General features: G+C 42.8%; 1 protein-coding gene across 1 annotated transcript; it reads left to right on the forward strand.

The window, feature by feature from the left end:
- The first annotated feature begins 29 nt into the window (after window positions 1–29).
- On the forward strand, window positions 30–24,260 carry CENPK (centromere protein K). The gene is made up of 10 exons (XM_035100807.3): window positions 30–165; window positions 4,291–4,422; window positions 5,153–5,209; window positions 5,668–5,740; window positions 10,459–10,505; window positions 17,295–17,377; window positions 17,472–17,570; window positions 17,742–17,871; window positions 20,419–20,472; window positions 21,270–24,260. The coding sequence occupies exons 1-10, from the start codon at window positions 163–165 to the stop codon at window positions 21,423–21,425; spliced, it is 834 nt and encodes a 277-aa protein (XP_034956698.2). The 5' UTR covers window positions 30–162; the 3' UTR covers window positions 21,426–24,260.

Genomic DNA, 24,260 nt, shown 5'->3' on the forward strand with positions numbered 1-24,260 from the left:
CGCTGGGTAGTGACGCAATTGAGAGAGCGCCGCCCGCGACCCTCGCCGACAGCCAATGAGAGCGCAGCCCGCGCAGGTTCGGAATGCGGAGCGAAGCGACTCGGACCGAGCTGAGGAGAAGAAGAAGACAGACGCCAGCGACGGCGGCGCCGAGAAATCGCTATGGTAATGTCGGGAGTGGGCGGCCATTGACTGGTCGGTCTGGGCGAGCGCATCATTTTCTTCTGTGGAGGCGTCAGGGGTCGTGAGGCTGGAGCTTGTTTTCTCCTCCTCCACTAGAGACGGATGTGGCTGAATAATAATAATGATGATGATCATGATGATGCCCGTCTCTGGGCAGCAGCGCCTAGAGGAGGACGATTGACCTCAGGTCCCACGGATGGGCTTCCCAGGGGCACCTGGCGGGTCACTGGGGGAAACCAGATACTGGCAGGGCCGGATTTAGATGAAGAGAGGCCCTAGGCTACTCCCTTTGTGAGCCCCCTCCTACCCCCACCCTCACGACTAGAATTAAATGGAAGCGTGTCATAAACAAAATTGAGTGAAGCGAAGGTTGATGATGGGTAATTAAAATCCTGCAATTCTCAATTTCTCAGTGTTGAAGATTTTCATTCTTTGTTTTGGTACCTTGTATGAATGCTGGATTCCCTGGAAAATATCCTGATGTTGGGAAAGCTTGAGGGCACTAGGAGAAGGGGACAACAGAGGACAAGATGGTTGGACAGTGTTCTTGAAGCTACTAACACGAGTTTGACCAAACTGCAGGAGGCAGTGGAAGACAGGAGTGCCTGGCGTGCTATGGTCCATGGGGTCACGAAGAGTCGGACACAACTAAACAACAACAACATGTTATATGGGATCAGTTCCAATCTGTTACCTCCGATGATGTGGACAGGCTGCTTGGACGAGTGAAACCGACCACCTGTCTCCTTGATCCTTGCCCATCCTGGCTAATAAAAGCAAGCCGTGAAGGGCTGAGCGATGGGCTCTGCGGGGTGGTGAACACTTCCCTCTACGAGGCAGCCTTCCCAGACCCACTGAAAGAGGCGGTCATTAAACCGCTTCTTAAGAAAACATCTTTAGACCCTGCCAATATGGCCAACTATTGCCCAGTCTCAAATCTACCATTCTTGGGCAAGGTGATTGAGCGGGTGGTTGCTGAACAACTCCAAGCACGCCTGGAAGAAGCGGACCATTTGGATCCATTCCAATCGGGATTCAGGCCTCACCATGGGACTGAAACTGCCTTGGTCGCGCTGGTCAATGATCTCTGGCGAGCTAGGGACAAAGAGCTGTTTCCTAGTTCTGCTGGATCTCTCAGCGGCCTTTGACACCATCGACCATAACATCCTTCTGGACCGTCTAGAGGGGCTGGGAGCTGGGGGCACTGAGATACAGTGGTTCCGCTCCTTCATCCTGGGCCGTGTTCAGAAAGTGGTGTTGGGGGATGGGTGTTCAGACCCCTGGGCACTCACTTGTGGGGTGCCTCAGGGTTCCATTCTCTCCCCCATGCTTTTTAATATCTATATGGAGCTGGGAGAGATCATCAGGGGGTTTGGGCTGGGTGTTCATCAGTATGCAGATGACACCCAGCTCTACCTTTCTTTTAAATCAGAACCAGTGAAGGCGGTGAAGGTCCTGTGTGAGTGCCTGGAGGCGGTTGGAGGATGGATGGTGGCTAACGGATTGAGGTTGAATCCTGACAAGACAGAAGTACTGTTTGTGGGGGACAGGAGGTGGGCAGGTGTGGAGGACTCCCTGGTCCTGAATGGGGTAACTGTGCCCCTGAAAGACCAGGTGCGCAGTCTGGGAGTCATTTTGGACTTACAGCTGTCCATGGAGGCACAGGTTAATTCTGTGTCCAGGGGGGCTGTCTACCGGCTCCATCTGGTACGCAGGCTGAGACCCTACCTGCCCACAGACTGTCTAGCCAGAGTGGTGCATGCTCGGGTTATCTCCTGCTTGGACTACTGCAATGCGCTCTACATGGGGCTACCTTTGAAGGTGACCCGGAAACTGCAATTAATCCAGAATGCGGCAGCTAGACTAGTGACTGGGAGTGGCCGCCGAGACCACATAACACCGGTCTTGAAAGATCTACATTGGCTCCCAGTACGTTTCCGAGCACAATTCAAAGTGTTGGTACTGACCTTTAAAGTCCTAAACGGCCTCGGTCCTGTATACCTGAAGGAGCGTCTCCACCCCCACCATTCAGCCCTGACACTGAGATCCAGCACCAAGGGCCTTCTGGCGGTTCCCTCGTTGCGAGAAGCCAAGTTTCAGGGAACCAGGTAGAGGGCCTTCTCGGTAGTGGCACCCGCCCTGTGGAACGCCCTCCCAGCAGATGTCAAGGCAATGAGTAACTATTTTACTTTTAGAAGACAACTGAAGGCGGCCCTGTTTAGGGAAGTTTTTAATGTTTGATGCTGTACTGTTTTTAATATTCGGTTGGAAGCCGCCCAGAGTGGCTGGGGAAACCCAGCCAGATGGGTGGGGTATAAATAATAAATTATTATTATTATTATTATTATACCTCTCATAAGTCTTTTTTGGCTTTGGTAAACTAGTTTTGCTGATCAAAGCTGTTAAATAATTAAAAGAAGGCAGTCTGAATGTTGTTATTTTAGCATTGTCCTTGGAAATCATCAAATTCCTGCCTGAAACGTTTCTAGTCATTGGCAACATATAGAATCCAGCTTAAAAATGCTAGGTGCTTGCTCAGTCTTGAAAAGTCTCCATCCCACTCTAGAAACCAGGTTATGTTACTGTCAGGGGGACTCCCTACAGGGAGCCTCCCCCCCCCCCGTCATCCTGACCAGCACTTTGCCTAGCTAGCAACAGCACGAACAACGAGTCAGGAGGAGGGAATGAGGAATGGAGCGGAATGGAGAGAGGGCTCAGTGAGACGTCTGAGCCCTGGCAACACTATGGGGAACAGAGTGTGCAGGAGGGGCTCAGAGACGCGTCAGAGCCTTGGCACCGCTCTGGCTGAGGGTCAGCGGATGAGGGGCTCAGCGAGACGTTGGAGCCCAGGTGCCGCCCCAGCCAGCAAGAGGAGAAACCTTTCTTTCCGGCACCTGAATTGAGGCGCACGCCCACACGTAGGGCGAAGGGGCGGCATTTCGGGGTGCCCAGGCTTTTATGCTGGCCGAAAAGCAGACGGAAGCCATTGCCAGGTTTTGAAAGGGACTAGGCGGTCATGTTTTCTGATATCTCTGCACTGTAAATAGTATGCACAATAAAATTCTTAAAGACAGCGCGGACTGGAGTGTTGTTCCTCGAGAGTAGCCGCAACAACCCCCTGACAGTTACTGACTATTATTTTTGTGAAATCAGACACTTCATAGATGGAGGTTTTATTTACAGATCCAACATTACTGTGTGTGTGTGTGTGTGTGTGTGTGTGTGTACACAAGAAAGGTTCTTGTGACACCGACTAACAATTTTATTAGGACATAACATTCTGCAGACTAGAGTCCACTTCATCAGATTCATAAATGTTTTCAGGATACCCACTGCAACTGATAGTACCTTGCATTTGAGTTCAGTGGAAATGAATTTCCTCATGTTAAGTATGCTGAGGAACCTGTTATGCTTATGTTCTGTCCTCAAATTCTCTGTATTTAGAGTTGCTTTTTACTATTTTGTTTTTATTTAAACTCTATACTGAAATTTCTAAACTGTATAGGCCAAGCCTGCCTATGTGGCTGTATCAGAGAACTACGGCATGTAATTCTGATCAGCTATGCTTTAACAAGCTGCCAAATTTAGACAAAACAAAGGCACTAGCTGTTGCAAGCTTGTTCTTAAAGGATAAGTATGAAAAATTTAAAGGTGATTTTTGGTTATTGGGGAATAATAGATCCCATCACTTGGTATTACTTTTTACAGGCATTGTTTTTGGCATTAGGTGCAACTTGTGCACTGCTGAAGACCTGTGTGCCCTCAAGGAAGGCACATTGACTTTATTTGCTCTGTTTTGGACTTGCAAACTTGTGCTTAAACATAATTTCTACATTTATGATGCAGCTGCTAGCTGACAGTTATTTGGCTCTGTGGTCATGTACAACTCTCAGACTACTGCTCCTAATCTGTTCTCTCTCTTTTTTGGTGCTTCACATGTGTGTGTGTGTTTTTGTGCATGTGGTGCTGTTTTAAACCATTTCTATACCACCTGTTTAACAGTGATTAAACCAAGTATGGAAACAATGTTATTCATTTGTTGTTGTTGTTTAGTCGTTTAGTCATGTCCGACTCTTCGTGACCCCATGTTATGAATGTTATTCATAGGCTGAGAAAAATACAATGACTCTAGATGAGCAGCAAGTTTCCCCAATGGTCAGCAGCACATTACTGAGTTCAGAAGGTGCCAAAGAACAACTCATAGAAGATTGTGAAGAATTGTGGAAACAAATGGAAGAGGTAATGAGCAATATTCTATTGATGAATACAGTTACAGCAGTGATGTATGTTGATGTGATGAATGAAGTTGCAGGAACAAATAACTAGAAAATAACTATGTTGTTTTTTATTCCTCTATTTGCAATGCTTGTACGTGTGCCTAAGCATACAGCAGACACCATCTCTAGAAAAAGTAAAATGCAGATAAAAGTAGAAAGAATTTTTAAGTGGCTTTTGTGGATGCTAGTCCTCACTTGTCTTTCATGTGTGATCAATTAAATGGAAAATTAAATAAATATAAGACCAAGCAAAACCTTCAGTCTACCACATCTAACCAGCACAGTTCCACTAATGAAAACTTGTCAAATTTTTATGAAAGACAAAAGGTGCAATGAGGAATGCAAGGACAATAGAGGAAGAGACGTTATTGAATACCATAAAGTCAGAGGCACCCTAAAATTGCTGAAAATTGCTTGGTGTCATCAGTTGTACTTCTAAGATACCCAGTTAATGCAAAGTCAGTTATTCGTTAGGCCTCATTTATTTCAAAGGGAGAGAATTCAGCTAGTTCATAAATTATCAAGTTGAAATCAAAGAGAATACAGGATAACTGGCTGGATGGTGTGTCTTCAGTGTCTTGAGTTCTAATGCTTTTAAAAGTTCGGAATTGTTGGTTGGTCTAAGGAAGAGAAAAACAAGCACAATGTAAACTTGTATATAATTTTATTTCTCTCCTTTCTTTATAACCAAGTGTCAGAACATATTAACACTTCAAGAAACAGAAGCATTTTCAGATTCAGATCCCAAGGTAAGGATACAGTTTCAGAACTGTCAGTGGAAAAGCTTTCTATGCATGGGGGACCAGATTTAAAACATTTCCAAGCCAGTTTTTATGCATTTACATAGGCTGCATAGGCTGCTCCTTTGGTCCTTGCAATCCTGCACTTTCCTCCATGAAGAACCTCAGCCTGAAAAAGCACCACCCAGTGCCACTGGCAGTGGCTGCCTCAGGTCAAGGAACAAAGGCAGCTCCTGGCACCGGGGAAGGTTCTGTGCCAGACAATATCCTCTGGTGCTTTTCTGTATCAGAATGTAGTGTTCTGCTCATGATGAATATTCTGTTCGAGAACAGGGTTGGGAAAGTGGTTACGGTATATACCATTATTTGGTTAAACGTTCCAGTTCGTACTTCTAAATGGTCTGCTCTTTATTCAAGTGTAATAAAACATTTTTAAAGTACCTTTCAACATTTGCTATGTATTACAGCTTTCCTTGTTAATTAAAAGGGCGAAGGCTCTTTCAGCGGAGCTTTACCAATGGCAGAAGAGAAAACCAGACAGTAAGGCTTTTAATCCAAATATTTTTCAGAATTTTAAAGCCAAGGGGTATGAAACCTTGAATGTTCAAAGTACCCGGGTTTCTATGAAATGTATAATATAACAGATAACACTTCTGTTATCTGTTGTGTACCATTCTCTGTATTTTTAGGCCTTCCCTGTGTTTCCTGATCCACTTCATGCTGTCAGTCTTTTATTTTTTCTTACTCTCTGTTGAAATCTCTTCTTCCAAATGGCCTATCTATCTTGACACTCCTGTAGTACAGCAGCCAATGACAACAATCTTTCAGAAATGATACACATGTTGTATGTAGATGGAAAACATTCAAATTTAGAGGTTTTTTAGGTTAGAAAATATTTGGAGCACCAGTCTTGTATTTGCAATATCTCAGATATCACATGCTTTTATATAATTGGGTATGGACTATTACTTACAGTAACTGGTGGAAGACTAGTCTTATTGCACACAGTGGACTTTTCAGTGCACTCTGCCTCCTATTTCTAATTATGGTCCATCCAAAAGAAACCAAGCATTTGTCGCAGCACCTACAATGCCAATCATTCTTGATGAAAGTTAATATCAGGAATATTATTTTAATCCTGTGTAAATTGTAAGGAAGAATAATTCTGCATGAATAATGCATCCTGTAGATCATTTGGCCAATTCCTTAAAAAGAGAGCAAGAGAGTCACAGTACTACCGTAGGAAGCACGGTTCATGATTCAAAACATGTTTCAAAACTTTGCAGCAACCACCATTGCAATATAATGGCTAAATTAGCAGGATGGTATTATTACAGGTGAATCTTAAGAGCAACTTAAAGAACATGTGAAAACATTACCCAGGCTACAATCCCATATACCAGGCATCCCCAAACTGCGGCCCTCCAGATGTTTTGGCCTACAACTCCCATGATCCCTAGCTAACAGGACCAGTGGTTGGGGAAGATGGGAATTGTAGTCCAAAACATCTGGAGGGCCGAAGTTTGGGGATGCCTGCCATATACAGTGGTACCTCGGGTTATGGACTTAATTCATTCTGGAGGTCCGTTCTTAACCCAAAACCGTTCTTAACCTGAGGTACCACTTTAGCTAACGGGCCTCCCGCTGCTGCCACACAATTTCTGTTCTCACCCTGAGGTAAAGTTCTTAACCCAAGGTACTACTTCTGGGTTAGCGAAGTTTGTCACCCAAAGCGTTTGTAACCCAAGGTACCACTGTACTCTTACCTGGGTGTTAGTTCCATTAAGGATTGTTTACGTGCAATTCTAGAGTGGAAAGTCCCATTAAAGCTTGTGGAGCTTAGTCCCAGGTAAGTGGATATAGCATAACAGTCTAAACAAATTAGGCTAAGCAAAGATAAGACGTAGTTGAACAGCAAATGTTGTTGGTGAGACAAAGAGTAGTTATTTATCCAGTAATGACTGATACTTGTTTCAAAGTCTTGCACAATTGTTACTGGGCTGCAAAGTATTACAACGCAGCTCAAAATGTGCTTAATTCTTATAAAGGGACTATCTCTACATAGTTTAAATTGTGCTGATTTCGTGTTAGTGACTTCAGTATTGCTAGTGAGCGCCTTATAAACTAAGGGTGGGTACTCTGGCCTCCCAGGGGGTCTAAGTTGGCCTACAGGGAAATTTTCCCCAAACCACATCCACCAATCAACTGACATACCAGTAATTCATGACATAAACTGATGGGTGGGAAGTTAGAGTTAAATCCTGTGTTGGTTGTGTGTAACTGTTCCCAACTTCCCATCAGGGAAGATGTGCAGGCAGCCAAACTGAGCAGGATTCTATGGAAAACCCTTCCTGATTCAGGAAATGGTTTGCATTGAAACCCCTGCTAAAATGAAGAAAACTTCATTTTAGCAGCACTTGCCCCTGATGTCATTGTGATGTCAGGCGGGTGGTCCTACTCACCTGTCAAACTGAGCTTGCAAGGCCATTCCTCACAAGAATCTGGACTGTGGAGCCAAAAACATTTCCCATCCGTTATAAACAAAAGGTCCAATATAAGGAAAGTTCTGCTACAAAACTTTACAAATATAATGCTCTGAACATGGAATTTACGTCATCAAATGGGTTGTTACAATATAGAATTTCTTAGGCCTCAATCTACGGCTTGACTATTTTAGTGCCCAACTGCTGGCAATGTCTGCATTTGTTTCAGGCTGTCCAAGTAGACCCCCAACTTAGAACAGGGCACCCCAGACCTGTGGCTTTTGACTGTGATATTTTATGTTGTTCCCTACCAGTTACCCAATAGGATCACCATATGTTGCACAGCCTGTGGGCCCTGTGTCTCTAGATTTCAAGGATGCTGGTGTTTTCCAGAAGATTCAGAACTGGTTGGTAGACTGTGCCATTGTGTATTACCTTTATGTCCTTCTAACATGGTGCTCACAGTGATATACAGTACTCGGACTTCTCAAGTGTTTTCCCATCTAGTTCCTGAAACTTGTATAGCTTCAAAAATGATTTTACATCAGGTGCCTTTTAGGAGGTGTTTGGCCTAAAGGCAACATAGATATTCCCCAACAATATTTAGTGGATTTTATTGACATTTCTGGGCAGTGCTGTGGGTTTAACCACTGAGCCTATGGCTTGCCGATCAAAAGGCCCGTGGTTCGAATCCCCGCAATGGGGTGAGCTCCCGTTGTTCGGCCCCAGCTCCTGCCAACCTAGCAGTCAAAGTGCAAGTAGAAAAAGCACGTCAAAGTGCAAGTAGAAAAATAGGTACCGCTCTGGCAGGAAGGTAAATGGCATTTCCGTGCTCTGCTCTGGTTTGCCAGAAGTGGCTTAGTCATGCTGGCCACATGACTCGGAAGCTGTACGCCAGCTCCCTCGGCCAATAAAGTGAGATGAGCGCCGCAACCCCAGAGTCGTCTGTGACTGGACCTAATGGTCAGGGGTCCCTTTACACTTTACCTTTATTGATATTTCTAGGTTGTGGCAATACTAACTTCTTCATATATTAAAATCTTCTGCCAGTGTGATGTAGTGGTTAAGAATAGTAGACTCGTATTTTGGTGAACTAGGTTCGCGTCTCCGCTCCTCCACATGCAGCTGCTGGGTGACCTTGGGCTAGTCACACTTCTCTGAAGTCTCTCAGCCTCACTCACCTCACAGAGTGTTTGTTGTGGGGGAGGAAGGGAAAGGAGAATGTTAGCCGCTTTGAGACTCCTTCGGGTAGTGATAAAGCGGGATATCAAATCCAAACTCCTCTTCCTCTTCTTCTTCTTCTTCTTCAGGACATCTCTGAAGGGCTGTGTCCATCTGTTTATCCATTCAGTCTTGAATGTAAGCATTTTTCCATCATTGTTTTTCCCTAAGCCTATTTCTGGCTTTGATGTTTCCACAAAAAGGTTACATTTGCTTTAGGGCTGTAACTTCCAATATAATATCACTGTGGTTAAACCACTGAGCCTAGGGCTTGCTGATCAGGAGGTCGGCGGTTCGAAACCCTGTGATGGGGTGAGCTCCCGTTGCTCGGTCCCAGCTCCTGCCAATCTAGCAGTTCGAAAGCACGTCAAAATGCAAGTAGATAAATAGGAACCGCTACAGCGGGAAGGTAAACGGTGTTTCCATGTGCTGCTCTGGTTTGCCAGAAGCGGCCTTGTCATGCTGGCCACATGACCTGGAAGCTGTACGCCGGCTCCCTTGGCCAATAATGTGAGATGAGCGCCGCAACCCCAGAGTCGGTCACAACTGGACCTAATGGTCAGGGGTCCCTTTACCTTTATACGCTAAGCCTGTAAAACATAACTTTTGTAAATTTTCTGTGCATTGATTTTTCCACTTTCAGCATTTCATTAATCTTTTCCATCAAGCATCTTTCTTTCAGTGCAAATGACAGGCTAAAGAGATAGCTCAATCAGCAGAGCATGAAACTCTAAATCTTAAGGACCTGAGTTCAAGCCTCACATTGGGCAAAAAGATTCCTGCATTGTAGTGGGTTGGACTAGATGACCCTTCCAACTCTACGATTTTATGAAATACTATGAAATAAACAGCTATGGTACAGCTTCCTGAGAGCAAGCCTGAGAGCAAGGCAGGAGGCATAGTGGTGGACGAACTTCTGGGATAGCACTGGTGGGCAAAAAGTGCTGTTGGTGGGGATTGTAAATTCTTCTCTCCCCCACCCCCTTGAGGTTTTTAAGTGTGTTTTTTTGTTTTTTAAAAAAGGATTTTCCTTCTCCACCTCCAAATATTGTGTCCCTCCAAATATTGCTATAATACCATTTTTGCTCTTTGTTTTGCCCTATTTGCTGTTGTAGCACTTACCTTTTTGCTGTTGCTGTAGGGATGTCTTCACAACCAGACTTCTGTCTGCAAGAATAGATCTCTCTCTCTCTCTCTCTCTCTCTCTCTCTCTCTCTCTCTCTCTCTCTCTCTCTCTCTCTCACCTACAGAGAGGGAGATCTGCACAGTTCAGTAGCCACTAGGGCACCCTTCCAGCGACCATAGGATTGTAGCCTTCAATGTCAATGTAGGCTGCTGGTTGGTTTTAAAGTGGTTTGGACTCACTAATAAGTTTTTTTATGAGACACTGCTTGCCGTTTATAGAATTCATTCTGTGTGGACCTCTGCTCACTCTGTAATATGTTATGTGTAGTAACCACAGCATTGTGTCTAATGCTGATTGTTCCACTCAGAGAAATGAGGTTTGCGAATGTGTTATTTTTTAAAAGTATGGCAACTTGTTGTGTTTTTCAGTACTTCCCGTGAATCCAGATGTTCTGACAGCATTAGGAAGACACCAGGTATGTCTATTAAATTATGGTGAGCTGTTTGTAACATCCTAAAAGTATTAGTCAGACAATTAGATATACAGGTAACTCACATCTTGTGTTTATTTTACTTACATGATTGCAGCTTTGTGCGGGTGGGGGTTAGATAAGTAAATAAATGGACAGCAGGGGAAACCCACTCTCCATATATTTATTTCCCCCTCCCCCACCTGTGCAAAGTTGTGGTTGAAGGCTAACCTGGCAGTGCAAGAGCTCTGGCAGCATCCCACTTACAGGGCGTTGGAGAGGCTGCAGGACCTTTGCACCACCTCCCTAAAGCTGGGTACACAGCCCTCCACCTTGCGGGGAGTGGGGGGGAAGCGGTTCCGGGGTTCCTGTTTTTGTGTATACCTCTGGAACCAAGCCCTCATGTAAGATGCAAGTTACCTGTACGCTCAACTAGCTTTCCCTAATATTTATATACCACCCTTCATCTGCAGATCTCAGGGCAGTTCACAACATAAAAATACAGGATAAAAATTCTGAATAAACATTAGGAAGAAAATTTTGACAATAAGAGCTGTTTGACAGTGGAATGGACTGCCTTGGAAGGCAATGGACTCTTCTTCATTGAAGTTTTTTAAAAAGAGGTTGGATGGCCATCTGCCAGGAATTTTTTTAGCTGGGATTCCTGCATTGGATGGGGTTGGACTAGATGACCCTTGGGGTCACTTCCAACTCTACAATTTTATGATTCTATATGTCCCAAATTCACCTAATGTTAGGCCTGTACAGCTTGTGACCCACCATCCTGGTCATTAGCTGTGACAACTGCCCTGTCATTTAGGTAAGCAGCATAAATTGGAAGTTCTATCAAGGCACTGGGATGCGGGTGGCGCTGTGGGTAAAACCACAGAGCCTAGAGCTTGCTGATCAGAAGGTCGGCGGTTCGAATCCCCGCAACGGGGTGAGCTCCCATTGCTCGGTCCCAGCTCCTGCCAACCTAGCAGTTCAAGAGCATATCAAAGTGCAAGTAGATAAATAGGTACCGCTCCAGCGGGAAGGTAAACGGCATTTCCATGCACTCTGGTTTGTCAGAAGCGGCTTAGTCATGCTGGCAACATAACCCAGAAGCTGTACGCCGGCTCCCTCGGCCAATAACGCGAGATGAGCGTCGCAACCCCAGACTCGGTCACGACTGGACCTAACGGTCAGGGGTCCCTTTACCTTACCAAGGCACTAGTAGCTACAACATGCTGATTGTGATTTACATTTCACTCGGTTATGTTAGGCCTGCCTAAAACATCTTAACTATGTTATACATTTGACATCAGTCTATAGTACTTCTCTAAGTTTTATAGCAATAGCATCTGCAAATATTACTCTTTAATTCTTCCAGATTTGGGGCTAACAAGGAAACCTAGAATGTGTTAGTGATAGGATTTCAACATAAGGGTTGAAGAATTGCTATGCAACATTAGCTGGGAAGATTATTGTGGCTCCTCTGCTAAAATAAGCAATTATAATTTCAATTATAAAGTTTTTGGTTTAAAAACAACTTCTTTGCCTTCCTTTCTCTGGATTTGGTTACTTCTCAGCAATTTTATTCCACCTCTCATTAGAAAGGTCATGGAAGCAGACATACTAATACATATTTTGTTTCAACAAAATGACTGGCCTAACTTCTTTGCCTTGAGAAAATGTTGCACCTCTTATATCATGTTTGATTTGACATTCTGCTTTCTGGACAATTGGCTAAAAAAATCTCATTCTTGTGTATGTGTGTAGAATTGACTCCTCGATAAGAGAAGCATTAACATTTTTATTATCAAGATACATTTGAAATCTGTAAAATTGTACAAAAGGCATATAGATCATAATGTTTTTAATTGCTTTTTATGAAAACAACTGACACTGCTCTGCTTAACCCTACGTAACCCTATGTCCACTGAGTGACACATAGTGTTAGGTGCTAATCCGTCTGCATGCCAACGCTAAGGCTGAGGTTCAAAGAAGAACCAGAGAACTAAAAAACACCTGGTGGATAAAAAAAGCTCAAGAGATCTAGCACTTAGCCGACATTCATGATGCACAGAGTTTCTTTAAAGCCACAAAGACCATCTATGGGCCAATAAATCATGGCATATGCCCCCTGTGCTCAGCAGACGGTAACACACTTCTAAAAGATAAAGAAGCTATTGCACTGTGCTGGAAAGAACATTACCAACATCTCCTTAACCGCAACTCCCCTGTAGCTGCTGAAGTCCTCTCACAAATTCTGCAAAAACAAGTTAGAGATGAACTTGCAGTATCTCCAAATCTGGGAGAGTTGTGTACAGCTATTAACCAAATGAAAAACAACAAAGCCAGTGGACCTGATGGGATACCTGCCGAAATCTTCAAAGTGGGCGGAATTGAACTTACACAACAACTTCAAAGGCTCATCGAAAAAATCTGGGAAAGAGAAGAAATCCCAGCAGACTTTAGGGATACCAAAATTATCAATCTCTTTTAAAAAAGGTGACGGAACTGATTGTGGAAGCTATCGAGGCATCTCTCTATTAGCTGTGGCCGGCAAAATTCTTGCAAGGATCTTAGCAAACCGTCTGGTAACAATATACGAGGTGACCCTTCCTGAATCCCAAAATGGTTTTCGGCCTTCTAGGGGGACAGTGGACATGATTTTCACCGCTCGACAGCTTCAAGAAAAATGCAGAGAACAAAACCAACCCCTGTATATGGCGTTTATTGACCTGACTAAGGCTTTTGACACTGTAAATCGTAATGCCCTGTGGACTGTCCTTCTGAAAATTGGCTGCCCAGATAAATTTGTAAACATCATTCGGCTCGTCCATGATAATATGACAGCAACAATCGCAGATAACAATGGCTCTCAAAGTGAACCATTCACAGTGGGATCAGGTGTTAAACAGGGTTGTGTTATTGCCCCAACTCTATTCATTATTTTCATTGCCATGATCCTACACTTTGTCAACGGGAAACTCCCCACCGGAGTAGAAATCATATATCGAACAGATGGAAAGCTCTTCAATCTGAGCAGGCTGAAAGCAAAAAGTAAGGTTATCGTAACTTCTGTCATTGAGCTTCAGTATGCTGATGACAACATAGTGTGTGCATGATCAGAGGATGACCTCCAAACCATCCTAAATATCTTTGCAGAAGCTTACGAAAAGCTTGGCCTATCACTCAACATCCAAAAAAAAGTGCTGCACCAACAAGTACATAGAATCATAGAGTTGGAAGAGACCACAAGGGCCATCCAGTCCAACCCCCTGCCAAGCAGGAAACACCATCAAAGCATTCTTGACATATGGCTGTCAAGCCTCTGCTTAAAGACCTCCAAAGAAGGAGACTCCACCTCACTCCTTGGTAGCAAATTCCACTGTCGAACAGCTCTTACTGTCAGGAAGTTCTTCCTAATGTTTAGGTGGAATCTTCTTTCTTGAAGTTTGAATCCATTGCTCCGTGTCCGCTTCTCTGGAGCAGCAGAAAACAATCTTTCTCCCTCCTCCATATGACATCCTTTCATATATTTGAACATGGCTATCATATCACCCCTTAACCTTCTCTTCTCCAGGCTAAACATACCCAGCTCCCTAAGCCGTTCCTCATAAGGCATCGTTTCCAGGCCTTTGACCATTTTGGTTGCCCTCTTCTGGACACATTCCAGCTTGTCAGTATCCTTCTTGAACTGTGGTGCCCAGAACTGGACACAGTACTCCGGGTGAGGTCTGACCAGAGCAGAATACAGTGGTACTATTACTTCCCTAGATCTAGATGCTATACTCCTATTGATGCAGCCCAGAATTGCATTGGCTTTTTTAGCTGCTGCATCACACTGCTGACTCATGTCAAGTCTGTGGTCTACCAAGACTCCTAGGTCCTTTTCACATGTACTGCTCTCAAGCCAGGTGTCACCCATCCTGTATTTGTGCCTTTCATTTTTTTTTTGCCCAAGTGTAGTGCCTTACAAAATAACCCCTCTGCAGCGCCACAAATCCAACTCAGTGGTGTAACGTTGGAAAATGTTGATTACTTCTCCTACCTAGGCAGTTACCTTTCCACAAGGGCCAACATTGATGCGGAAATCCAGCAGCGCCTGAGCTCTGCGAGTGCGGCTTTCTCCCGATTGAAGTGCAGTGTTCGAGGACCGGGACATTCGCAGTGAAACCAAAATGCGTGTTTACAAAGCTATTGTACTACCAACCTTACTATATGCTTGTGAAACATGGACCACTTATAAACGCCATCTCCAACTGGTCGAATGATTCCATCAACTGTGACTCCGAAAATTTTTACACATCACTTGGGAAGACAGGCGAACTAATATCAGTGTACTGGAAGAAGCAAAGATCACTTCATTGGATTGGTCATGTTGTGCAGATGCCTGATGATCGTCTTCCAAAGCAACTACTCTATTCCGAACTTAAAAATCGAAAGCGTAATGCTGGTGGTCAACAAAAGGGGTTTAAAGACTGTCTCAAGACAAATCTTTAAAAATGTAGTATAAACACTGACAACTGGGAAACACTGACCTGCTAGCACTCCAGTTGGAGAACAGCCTTTACCAAAGGTGTCATGGGCTTTGAAGAAACTCGATCTCAGGACACAAGGGAGAAACGTGCTAAGAGGAAGGCATGCTTGGCAAATCCACACTGTGATCAACTCCCGCGGGAACCAATGTCCCCACTGTGGAAGGACGTGTGGGTCCAGAATTGGCCTCCACAGTCACTTACGGAACCATTGTTAAAACCGTGTTTATGGAATGCAATCTTACTCGGCTACGAGTGATCACCAAAGAAGAAGAAGAAGTCTGCATGGCCCTATGGATCAAGATTGCTTGGTATATGGTTACGTAAATTATAAATCACACTACATGAACCAGCACATTCATTTTTTTCTGTGAATTAAGCAAGTATGCTGCATCTGAAAAAGAGAATTTATATAGTCCTGGAAAATCTGTTAAAAATAGCTTAGAGCCTTCATTCTGTACAGTTGTATACATTTTATTTTCTCAAGTCCCAACGCTTAAAAACTGAAATGTGCAAATCTAAACTAAAAGCAAAGAGAAGATTGGTCTAGGATAGTGATTTCCAAAGTTTCTACTTTTCCTATCAATTTTGTCTCCTAGTGTGTCATGGGACTACTGCATCTACAGAGCATTTTAAGACATATGAGGCACTGGTCAATTTAGTGAGCTTCAACGTTGGCTCATATTGACTGGTATTAGGGCATCTTTTACATTTGAGGAGATAACTCAATAGTGATGAATAAGCTACTGTTACGTTTGTGACTTATTAGGTCACTGATATGTATTAGGTTCTGTGTCTTACATGTTAAATGATGGACTTACATCAACCTTCGTCAACCTAGTATGGCCATGCTGGATGGGGTTGGTGGGAATCGTGGTCTTAAATGTCTGGAGGGAGCATCAGGTTGGAAAATGTTGATGTATGCTTATGCAGATTTGCCCTGAAAAGCCTTCAAGAGTAGTAGTAGTTAGGATCCTACTAACTCATCCTATCTTGGCAAAGATTGCCACTAGCACAACAGGCCTTCTTCCCTGGAGAACATCCCAGAAGATAGAAAGAACACATTCCTTTATGCCTGTGCAGCAGCTAGACTTCTCATCGCGCAGAATAGGAAGGGTGAAAAAACTCCCAACGATTCTCGAATGGCAGGAAAAGGTGGTGGAGTTTATGAACCTTGCCAAAATGACGGCGGCAATTAGAAATATCCCTAAACAGAAATGCAGAAACGAATGGAAATATGTTGAGGACTATTTGATTAAAGAAATATAAATATTGAGTTGGTGATTTGCTTAAATTGAAAGATATGAAGGGAAAGGCAGAGAGCATATGTAAATAGTAATTTAGATAAAGCAAGATAAAAGAAAGTTAAATAAAAGGGAAGCGGTGGACAAACAATAGGAAGTCAATTTTTGTTTTGTTTTTTGTTTGGTTTGGTTTTTCTTAAGTTTTGATCTGGTTCTTTTTTCCTTTGTCAATATTATTTGTTTATTTGTTATTTGCTTGAAAAGTATGTAAATTTTATATGTTCTGTTTATTACTTCATTTGGTTTGTGATTATTATTATTATCTTCTGTTATATGTTCTGTTTATTACTTCATTTGATTTGTGATTATTGTTATTATCTTCTTATTTTTCTTCCCTTTTTTGTTTCTCTGTAACATTTTAAAGAATTCAAATAAAGATTTAAAAACAAAACAAAAGAGGCCTTCTTCCCCCATCCTGTGCCCTCCCCAGATCTGCTCTGGAGGGTTGGGGGAGCCCACAGAACAGATTTAAGGGGCATGCAGGGATAGGGTAAGCAGGAAGTCCTGTTGTGCAATATTCCTTGCACTGAATACAACCCATGGTGCTAATAATGCAGAACAACAACTAGTGCATGTAGGAGAAATCCCTTCTACCCAGTCCTCCTGGAGTTTTAAAAGATTATTCTGTGAGCACGCCGTTTTGCGGAGAAGCTTGCCTGCCATTTCTGTTCTTTTCACCAAGGAACTGCTCAGAAGATTCCAAGAAACCACAAAGTTCCCTGGAATAAGAGTTTGAAAATCACTTACGAAGCTATGTATTTATTTTACCCATTTGCTGATTCATTTTCCTATTCATGTAAAAAAGATGGATGAGTACCTACTTTTCTGTGTTCATATTTAAGCATACAGATAGTATAGTGCTGAAATATAAGGCAAACAAATGCACAGAGCACCACAGTGCATATATTTTTAAAGTACAGTAACGAAGAACGACATTTCTAAAAAGAGCACACCTATCTTTTCAGTTGCGGGAAGTAGAACATGATCTTGAAATGGTGCTATCAACAATTCAAGCAAAGAATGAAAAACTGAAGCAAGACTTAGTAAGGTATGTGTTGGATTCAGTATTATCCTGAAACAGATTTGGCAGTTCTACTGCTAATGTGTATTTGTATACTGTTTTCCCCACATCTGTTTAAAAGGGAACAGCAATGGTTGGATGAACAGCAGCAGCTAATAGACCGCCTCAATCAAACAGAGGAAGAAAATCGCAATCAAGTTGTAGAGTTTTCTGAAGAAAGGTATTCATAATGTTTTGCAGTTTTAGGAGCGGGAAACTATAGAAATTAGAATCATTCTCCTTAGGAAATTGCATAATTAAAGTCTTTGGTGTGGATAATTTTTGTTTGCAAGTTTATCACTTTTTTAAAAAAGGCTGTTGCGATTAACCTTTTTTCTTTTTTACACCTTAGAGCCTTTCAAGAAATCAAAACCAAAATGCTGAGAATAAGAACGTATAAGGATAAGATCTTGAATGCTCTGGGCGAGTTCCTTGAAGAACATTTTCCTCCCCCTGATACTGGAACTAAAAGAAAGAAAATAGTATGGTCATTTTCACATTAATATTAAGCTAAGAAGTCTCTGACGTGGGTGGCGATGTAGTCTAAACCACTGGACCTCTTGGGCTTGCCGATTGGAAGGTTGGCGGTTCAAATCCCTGCAGTGGAGTGAGCTCCTGTTGCTCTGTCCCAATTCCTGCCAACCTAGCAGTTCGAAAGCACGCCAGTGCAAGTAGATAAATAGGTACTGCTGTGGCAGGAAGGTAAACAGTGTTTCCGTGTGCTCTGGTTTCTGTCACGGTGTTCCGTTGCTCCAGAACCGGTTTAGTCATGCTGGCCACATGACCCGGAAATCTGTCTGTGGACAAATGCCAGCTCCCTCAGCCTGAAAGCGAGATGAGCGCTGCAACCCCATAGTCGCCTTTGACTGGACTGAACCGTCCAGGGGTCCTTTACCTTTACCTTTTTACACTGTCATAATTAAAAGCAATCATAATTAAAAGTTCAAATGCTTTCATGCCCCAGCAGTCCCATTCCAATATATAATTGAGAGCATTGCTGTCTGAAGCCCTGCTGTTGCTAGATGCACTCACACAATTTTTGAGTTCACCTTCAACCTCTGAGCCTGATTCTCCTAATTTTTCCCAAATTGCCCACCTACTCTTTCGGTATCCCTGCTTTTAGCCATTTCTCCATTCTTAGCTTTCTTCTTTTCAGTTCCCTATGCTTCTCCCCTTTGTGGTGTCAGTTTCCCTCTCCCCTTTAAGTCTTGCAGGCCATAGGAACTGGTGCTTCTCTACATCCTTCTTAAAACTTGCTAGAATCTGTGTCTCCCAGCAGCTTATAGGTTGTGGTATCTTCAGTCTCATTCTGATATATAATTGAGAGTGCTTACTATACCCCCCTGGTGGCCATAGCTGGCAAAGCTTTTGAAGCCATCCTTTCTATTTTCACTTTAAAGATTGTAAAACAGGGCCTGTGCAATTTTGGTTTCTATAGTATTTTAAGAAAGATGGATATTTATAGCTATATAAAATAAATACTGAGCATTCATCTCATACCCGCTTAGATATTTTCCTGAAAAAAATGGTATATTTTTGTAGTAAGCTGAAACTTGTGTGTGAGGAGAGATGCATATTTATATTATCTTTGGAGAGTATTTTTTAAGCTACCTAGTTAACTCAACAGTTGAATGCAAATATAATTTAAAAGCAGCAAAGATTAGGCTAATAAAGGGGAGAAACGGGAACCTGACAACACAGAGAATCTCTGTCTTCCTCCCGTACATTTACACATGATCAATGCCATGAAATGACAGATGAAAATGCCAAGATTGGAGGATGCCAAGTACTTGTAAACTGCTCAGAGAACCTCTGTTGTTGGGCGGTACGTACTGAATGTAAATAAGCAAGTACTTCAAAATGAAAGGGCTAAAAAATAAGGTGCATACAAGAACTACAATTTTGTGGATGTGATCCTTGTGTTTTGTAATGCTGTTGTGTCACATTTGCATATCATGCAAAACCATGGTTTAGCATTATATGCGCAAGCAGGAACTGGCCTATGTGAGACTCAAGGTTGTAGCCACATAGCATTGAGGAGGACTTTGGCAGTTTCTGCTTTTGTTTTCACTGAATCTCTGCTTGTTGTTGTATTCAAACCAAGGACCATGGCTTATTACAGTCTCTGGTTAATTTAACACGTCAGCTATAGTAATCATGGTTTCAATATGGCTTGTTGTGAAACTGAGCCAGTTTGTTACGAACCACAGTTCCCAGTTGGCAGACACCAAGAAGCCACGATTACTGGAAACCGAAGTTAAACGCTGCTGAAGTCCTTCTGATCACACAGGAAAGGGAAGTAAAGAGCCCATGGCTTGATCAGATTTGTTTCAGCTCATGCACATCACACTAAACCATTCTTTACTGCAGGATAGAAAACTTTCTATTGCGGGTATCCTTCTGAGGGTTGCATGCCAATGGGTGTTACCAGAGGTAAAATGGGCAGGGCCAGAGCCAAGAGTGGATGGAGCAACAGGTGTGACTCTCATATATAGTCAGCTATATTCCAGTCATGCAAAGGTCTGAGTTTCCAGCACACCCATCTCTTCACCCAGGCAAAGAAGTTCAAAGATGCATTCTAGCCTGGAAGAAACACTGCGGAAGGTGTGGAGAGGGACTGTCACCTGGAAAGGAGAGTGACCTGGAGAGAGGTTTAGAGCCTGAGGTTCCCAGCCCTGGTTTAATGTGATGTACTGTGCTATTGTAAATTGTTGCAAGTCCATACATGTAAACAGACTTCTGTATTTTTGTGACTTGGTGAATGAGGAACTGTGAATGTAGATCAGATGTCCATTTACATGCGCCACAGAAAGCACATTTGAGTGAGGATACATCCTTATTTCATCACTTATCACATTCAAATGTGCAATCTCACTGACATTCTTGCTCAACTCCTTTTGCACAAATTCATTTTTTCAAGTCCAGAAGAAGAGAAATGTGTTCAAAACAACTTACCTTTAAAACTTCCCTCACTTTGTTAAAATGCATGCCTTAAATATGACATAGATCTTTTCTTTTGTTTCCTGTAGCATTCATCTGAAGAGCCAGATGTACAACTAATATCATTACATGAAATTTTAGAGGTAAGAACATTTGTTGTGTTTGCTGCAGGTAAAGACTGGGATGGATAAGTAGCTAAATAATTACTCCAGGGATTGGTGAATAGTTTGGTCATGCTGTTTTTGGAGCCAGATGCGACCTATAGGGCCTCCTCATCTTGCCTGAAACTTCCCCTCCCCCCTCCTCAACTCCCACCCGTGCTACATTTGGGGCTGATAGGAGTCCAACAACATCTGGAGGGCCACAGGCTAGCCAATCATGCCCTGTTGTCTTCTGGGCCCAATTCCCAATGGTTATTATGACCTTTGGAAATCTAAATGGATTGAGCTCAACGTACATGGAAAGCTGCCTTCCATCTTATTCTTCCATCTTTATCTCTACTTGAGCACAGAAACCTAAATGCAAAACCAGCCTTAGACAAAGGTATTTTCCTGGTCCCTAGTGAAGAGCAGCTTTTTGTGTGGAATCCCCTTGGGCTAGATGATAACAATGGGCCGGGCACAGGCATTTCTAGTTATGCACAGTAGCAACAGAAAGGAAGCTGTTTGCAACCCTTGAGTGCATTTGCATTAACTCAGGAAGGAAAGGTTGCACTAAACTGGGATTCTGTGCATTGCAGAGGGTCAGACTAGATGGCGCTTGGGATCCCTTCCAATTCTACAGTTCTCTTCTATGAAACTGAAAGTGAAGGCTTTGTTCAGACTCGGCTCTGCTTGTGTAGGTAGCACTAAACCATAGTTTAGCATTACACGCACATGCAGCCACTATGTCTGACCGATCAAAGCTAACATTGTTTTCTAAATGTCATTCTCATTTTCAGAGCCTTATCCACAAACTTATAAACACACCACATGATCCATATGTATCAATCACCACTTCATTCTGGCCTCCTTATATTGAACTTCTGCTGCGAAATGGCATTGTATTAAGACATCCAGAAGATCCAAACAGAATACGTCTAGAAAAAATTCATTAATAGCAATATATACTAAGATGGAAGTCATCGCGTGATCAGTAAAATAAAATTAATTAGAAGGGGTGTAACTGCTTGCTTCAGCTTGAGAAAATAGCACTTCTGCTGCTACAGATTTTATGCAGGTTCTCATAATATTTCTGTAATGTTGGAACTATAGCGCTCTATTTCAATGTGAGACTTTAATTAGTTCTTTGTTACTTTTACTACTATTAGCAAATAATATTTTATCCTGAAAATTATCCAGACCATTAAAATAAGAGACGAACCTAAGATTATAGGTGTAGTTTAGACTGATGGTTCATTTGCCTGTAGCTCTCCAACTAACTTCTTTTCCATCAACTCTCGGATTCCAGCAGCACCTTAAGAAAATGCTGAAATAGGAAAAACAGTATTTATTCCTGGGATGGTATGCTGAGAAAAAGAAAACAGAATTTTGTATTTCTAAGTCACCAGGGATATGTGCAATTCTATGAAAGAAAGGCAAGGGAAACCTTTTGGAGATCTGCAGTCAGAATTTGTAAGATAATCTGTTTCAGAGTTACTTTTACTACCTTGCTGTCTGCCCCCCTTCCCCACCCCTAGTTCCAAGAGCTTTGCAAGAGTGAACCTTTAGTATTGTTTCCATGGAAGTGGTCTATGATGAAATAGTTGTGCCAGATTTGCCACTTAAATCAATTAAGTAGGAAATATTAAAAGATGGCAATTAATTTCAGGTCTCTTCCAGCTCTAGCTAATTTAGTAGTAGTATTAAAGGTAAAGGTACCCCTGACCATTAGGTCCAGTCGCGGACGACTCTGGGGTTGCGGTGCTCATCTCACTCTATAGGCCAAGGGAGGCGTTTATCCACAGACAGCGTCCGGGTCATGTGGCCAGCATGACTAAGCCGCTTCTGGCAAACCAGAGCAGCGCACGGAAATGCCGTTTACCTTCCCGCCAGAGCAGTATCTATTTATCTACTTGCACTTTGACATGCTTTCGAACTGCTAGGTGGGTGGGAGCTGGGACCAAACAACGGGAGCTCACCTCATCACGGGGATTCGAACCGCCGACCTTCTGATCGGCAAGCCCTAGGCTCTGTGGTTTAGACCACAGCGCCACCCGCGTCCCAGTAGTACCGTAGTAGTAGTAGATATTTATTTATACCCCTCCTTTTTCCTTGACATAAACTCAAGTCACAGATAAAAATAAAAACAGCTGAAAACATAGCAAAGAAGCAATTATTATTATTTAATTAAACATTGATAGGAATACACACACACTTAAAAAAATAATATTAAGTAGATAATTACAATAAGCAGCACAGCACCAGCCCTTTCATTAAAAGCAATCGCTTCCCAAAAGCCTGTTGGAACAAGAAAGTCTTCACCTGCTGGTAGAAGGACAACAACAAGAAGAGAAACCAGTCTAACTTCTCTAGGGAGAGAGTTCCAAAGTCGGAGCAGCCACCGAGAAGGCCCTACCAAGTGTGCCTGTGAAGGGTGCTGGGACTGAGAGGAGGGCCTCCCCCAAAGATCTCAAAGCCCAGGCAAGTTTGTATGAGGGGATACAGTATTTCAGATAACTTGGACCTAAGCCATGTAGTGGTTTATAGGTCATAATCTGTGCTTTGAATTGTGGGCAGAAACAGACTGGTAACCAGTAGAGCTGTAAGAAGGGAGCCATATGCTCCCTATCAACATTGTGGCTGCAGCTTTTGGAGCCAGTTGTAGTTTCTGAGCACTTTTGAAAAGAAGCCTCACATAGAACACATTAATACAGTAATCCAAAGGGCATGTAATTAAGGAGTTTGTCACTGGCCAAATCACTTTCAGGGTCTCCAGAGGCTGACATCTCCCATTCCCTTTTCATTTGATATAAGTGCCCATAACTATGCGTGTTTCCAAGATACATGGTTCAGAATTGTCTCACAATTTGAGTTCTGGACATAAAATATTCAACACACTTTCAAAAATTTGTCTGAATTGATACTGTTTATAGCTTGCCTTTCTACTTGGAAGTGCCAGCATTCCATGATTAAAAGGATTTTTTCAGTGGAACTAATGACAGCACCTGCTTTCCCCACCCCGTCCAAAGCTGTCTAATATGGTAACCAGGTGCTCTTGTAAAGTGCCCGTCTCTTTATACTGGTACTGCTTGGTACCTCCTACACTGGTACAAAAAAAACCTTAAGCAGGGCAGCTGAAATATGCAAGGCCTTCGGTAAAGAACCAGCCTTGGTGTATTTGCTCCAGAGAGCTAGCAAATAACCACACCATTGTTTCAGTTGAATTATTTATTTATGAAAAGAGTAAAGGTTTAAAGGCAATAAATGCCAACATGAATTTACTTAGAAACAACCAAAACAACTTTGCAGCTTGAAATGCCATTACAGGAACATACAGAATAGAGAGGGGTAATTGTACATTACACAGGTTGACCCACCCACACGTTGCTGGCACAAATACTTAATACGGCAGAGATAGAGGGGAGAGAACAAATGTAGAGAGTTGCCTAAGATGGAATTATGAGGTGGTACATTCTTAAAGACTCAACTTTTGCAGTGGAGAAAGTGAAAGAATTAAAAAAGTGGGTGGAGGAAGTTATACGTAAAGTAGTAGTTTTTCCTGCCTTGTGGGTGTCAGAGGTGAGTGAGATTTGGAAAATATAGGAGATAGCAAGAAGGGAGAAAGTGGGTGGGATGTTTTTTAATGTACTTCCCTCCCCCCTTTGTTTTATTGTATCTGTGTTGGTGTTTTTTGGTTGGTCGTAAGTCGCTTTGGGTTGCCTTGGGCAAGATAAAGCAATAACAAATTTAATAATAATATAATATAAATAAATAAATGTTGAGTCACTATA

The sequence above is a fragment of the Zootoca vivipara genome, chromosome 10, assembly GCF_965207765.1.
Source record: "Zootoca vivipara chromosome 10, rZooViv2.hap1.1, whole genome shotgun sequence".
Taxonomy (NCBI): domain Eukaryota; kingdom Metazoa; phylum Chordata; class Lepidosauria; order Squamata; family Lacertidae; genus Zootoca; species Zootoca vivipara.

Coding starts and splice junctions, on each gene's coding strand:
- CENPK (XM_035100807.3), top strand. Junction 17,571..17,741: donor GTAGAGTTTTCTGAAGAAAG/GTATTCATAATG, acceptor TTTACACCTTAG/AGCCTTTCAAGAAATCAAAA. Junction 17,872..20,418: donor GAACTAAAAGAAAGAAAATA/GTATGGTCATTT, acceptor TGTTTCCTGTAG/CATTCATCTGAAGAGCCAGA.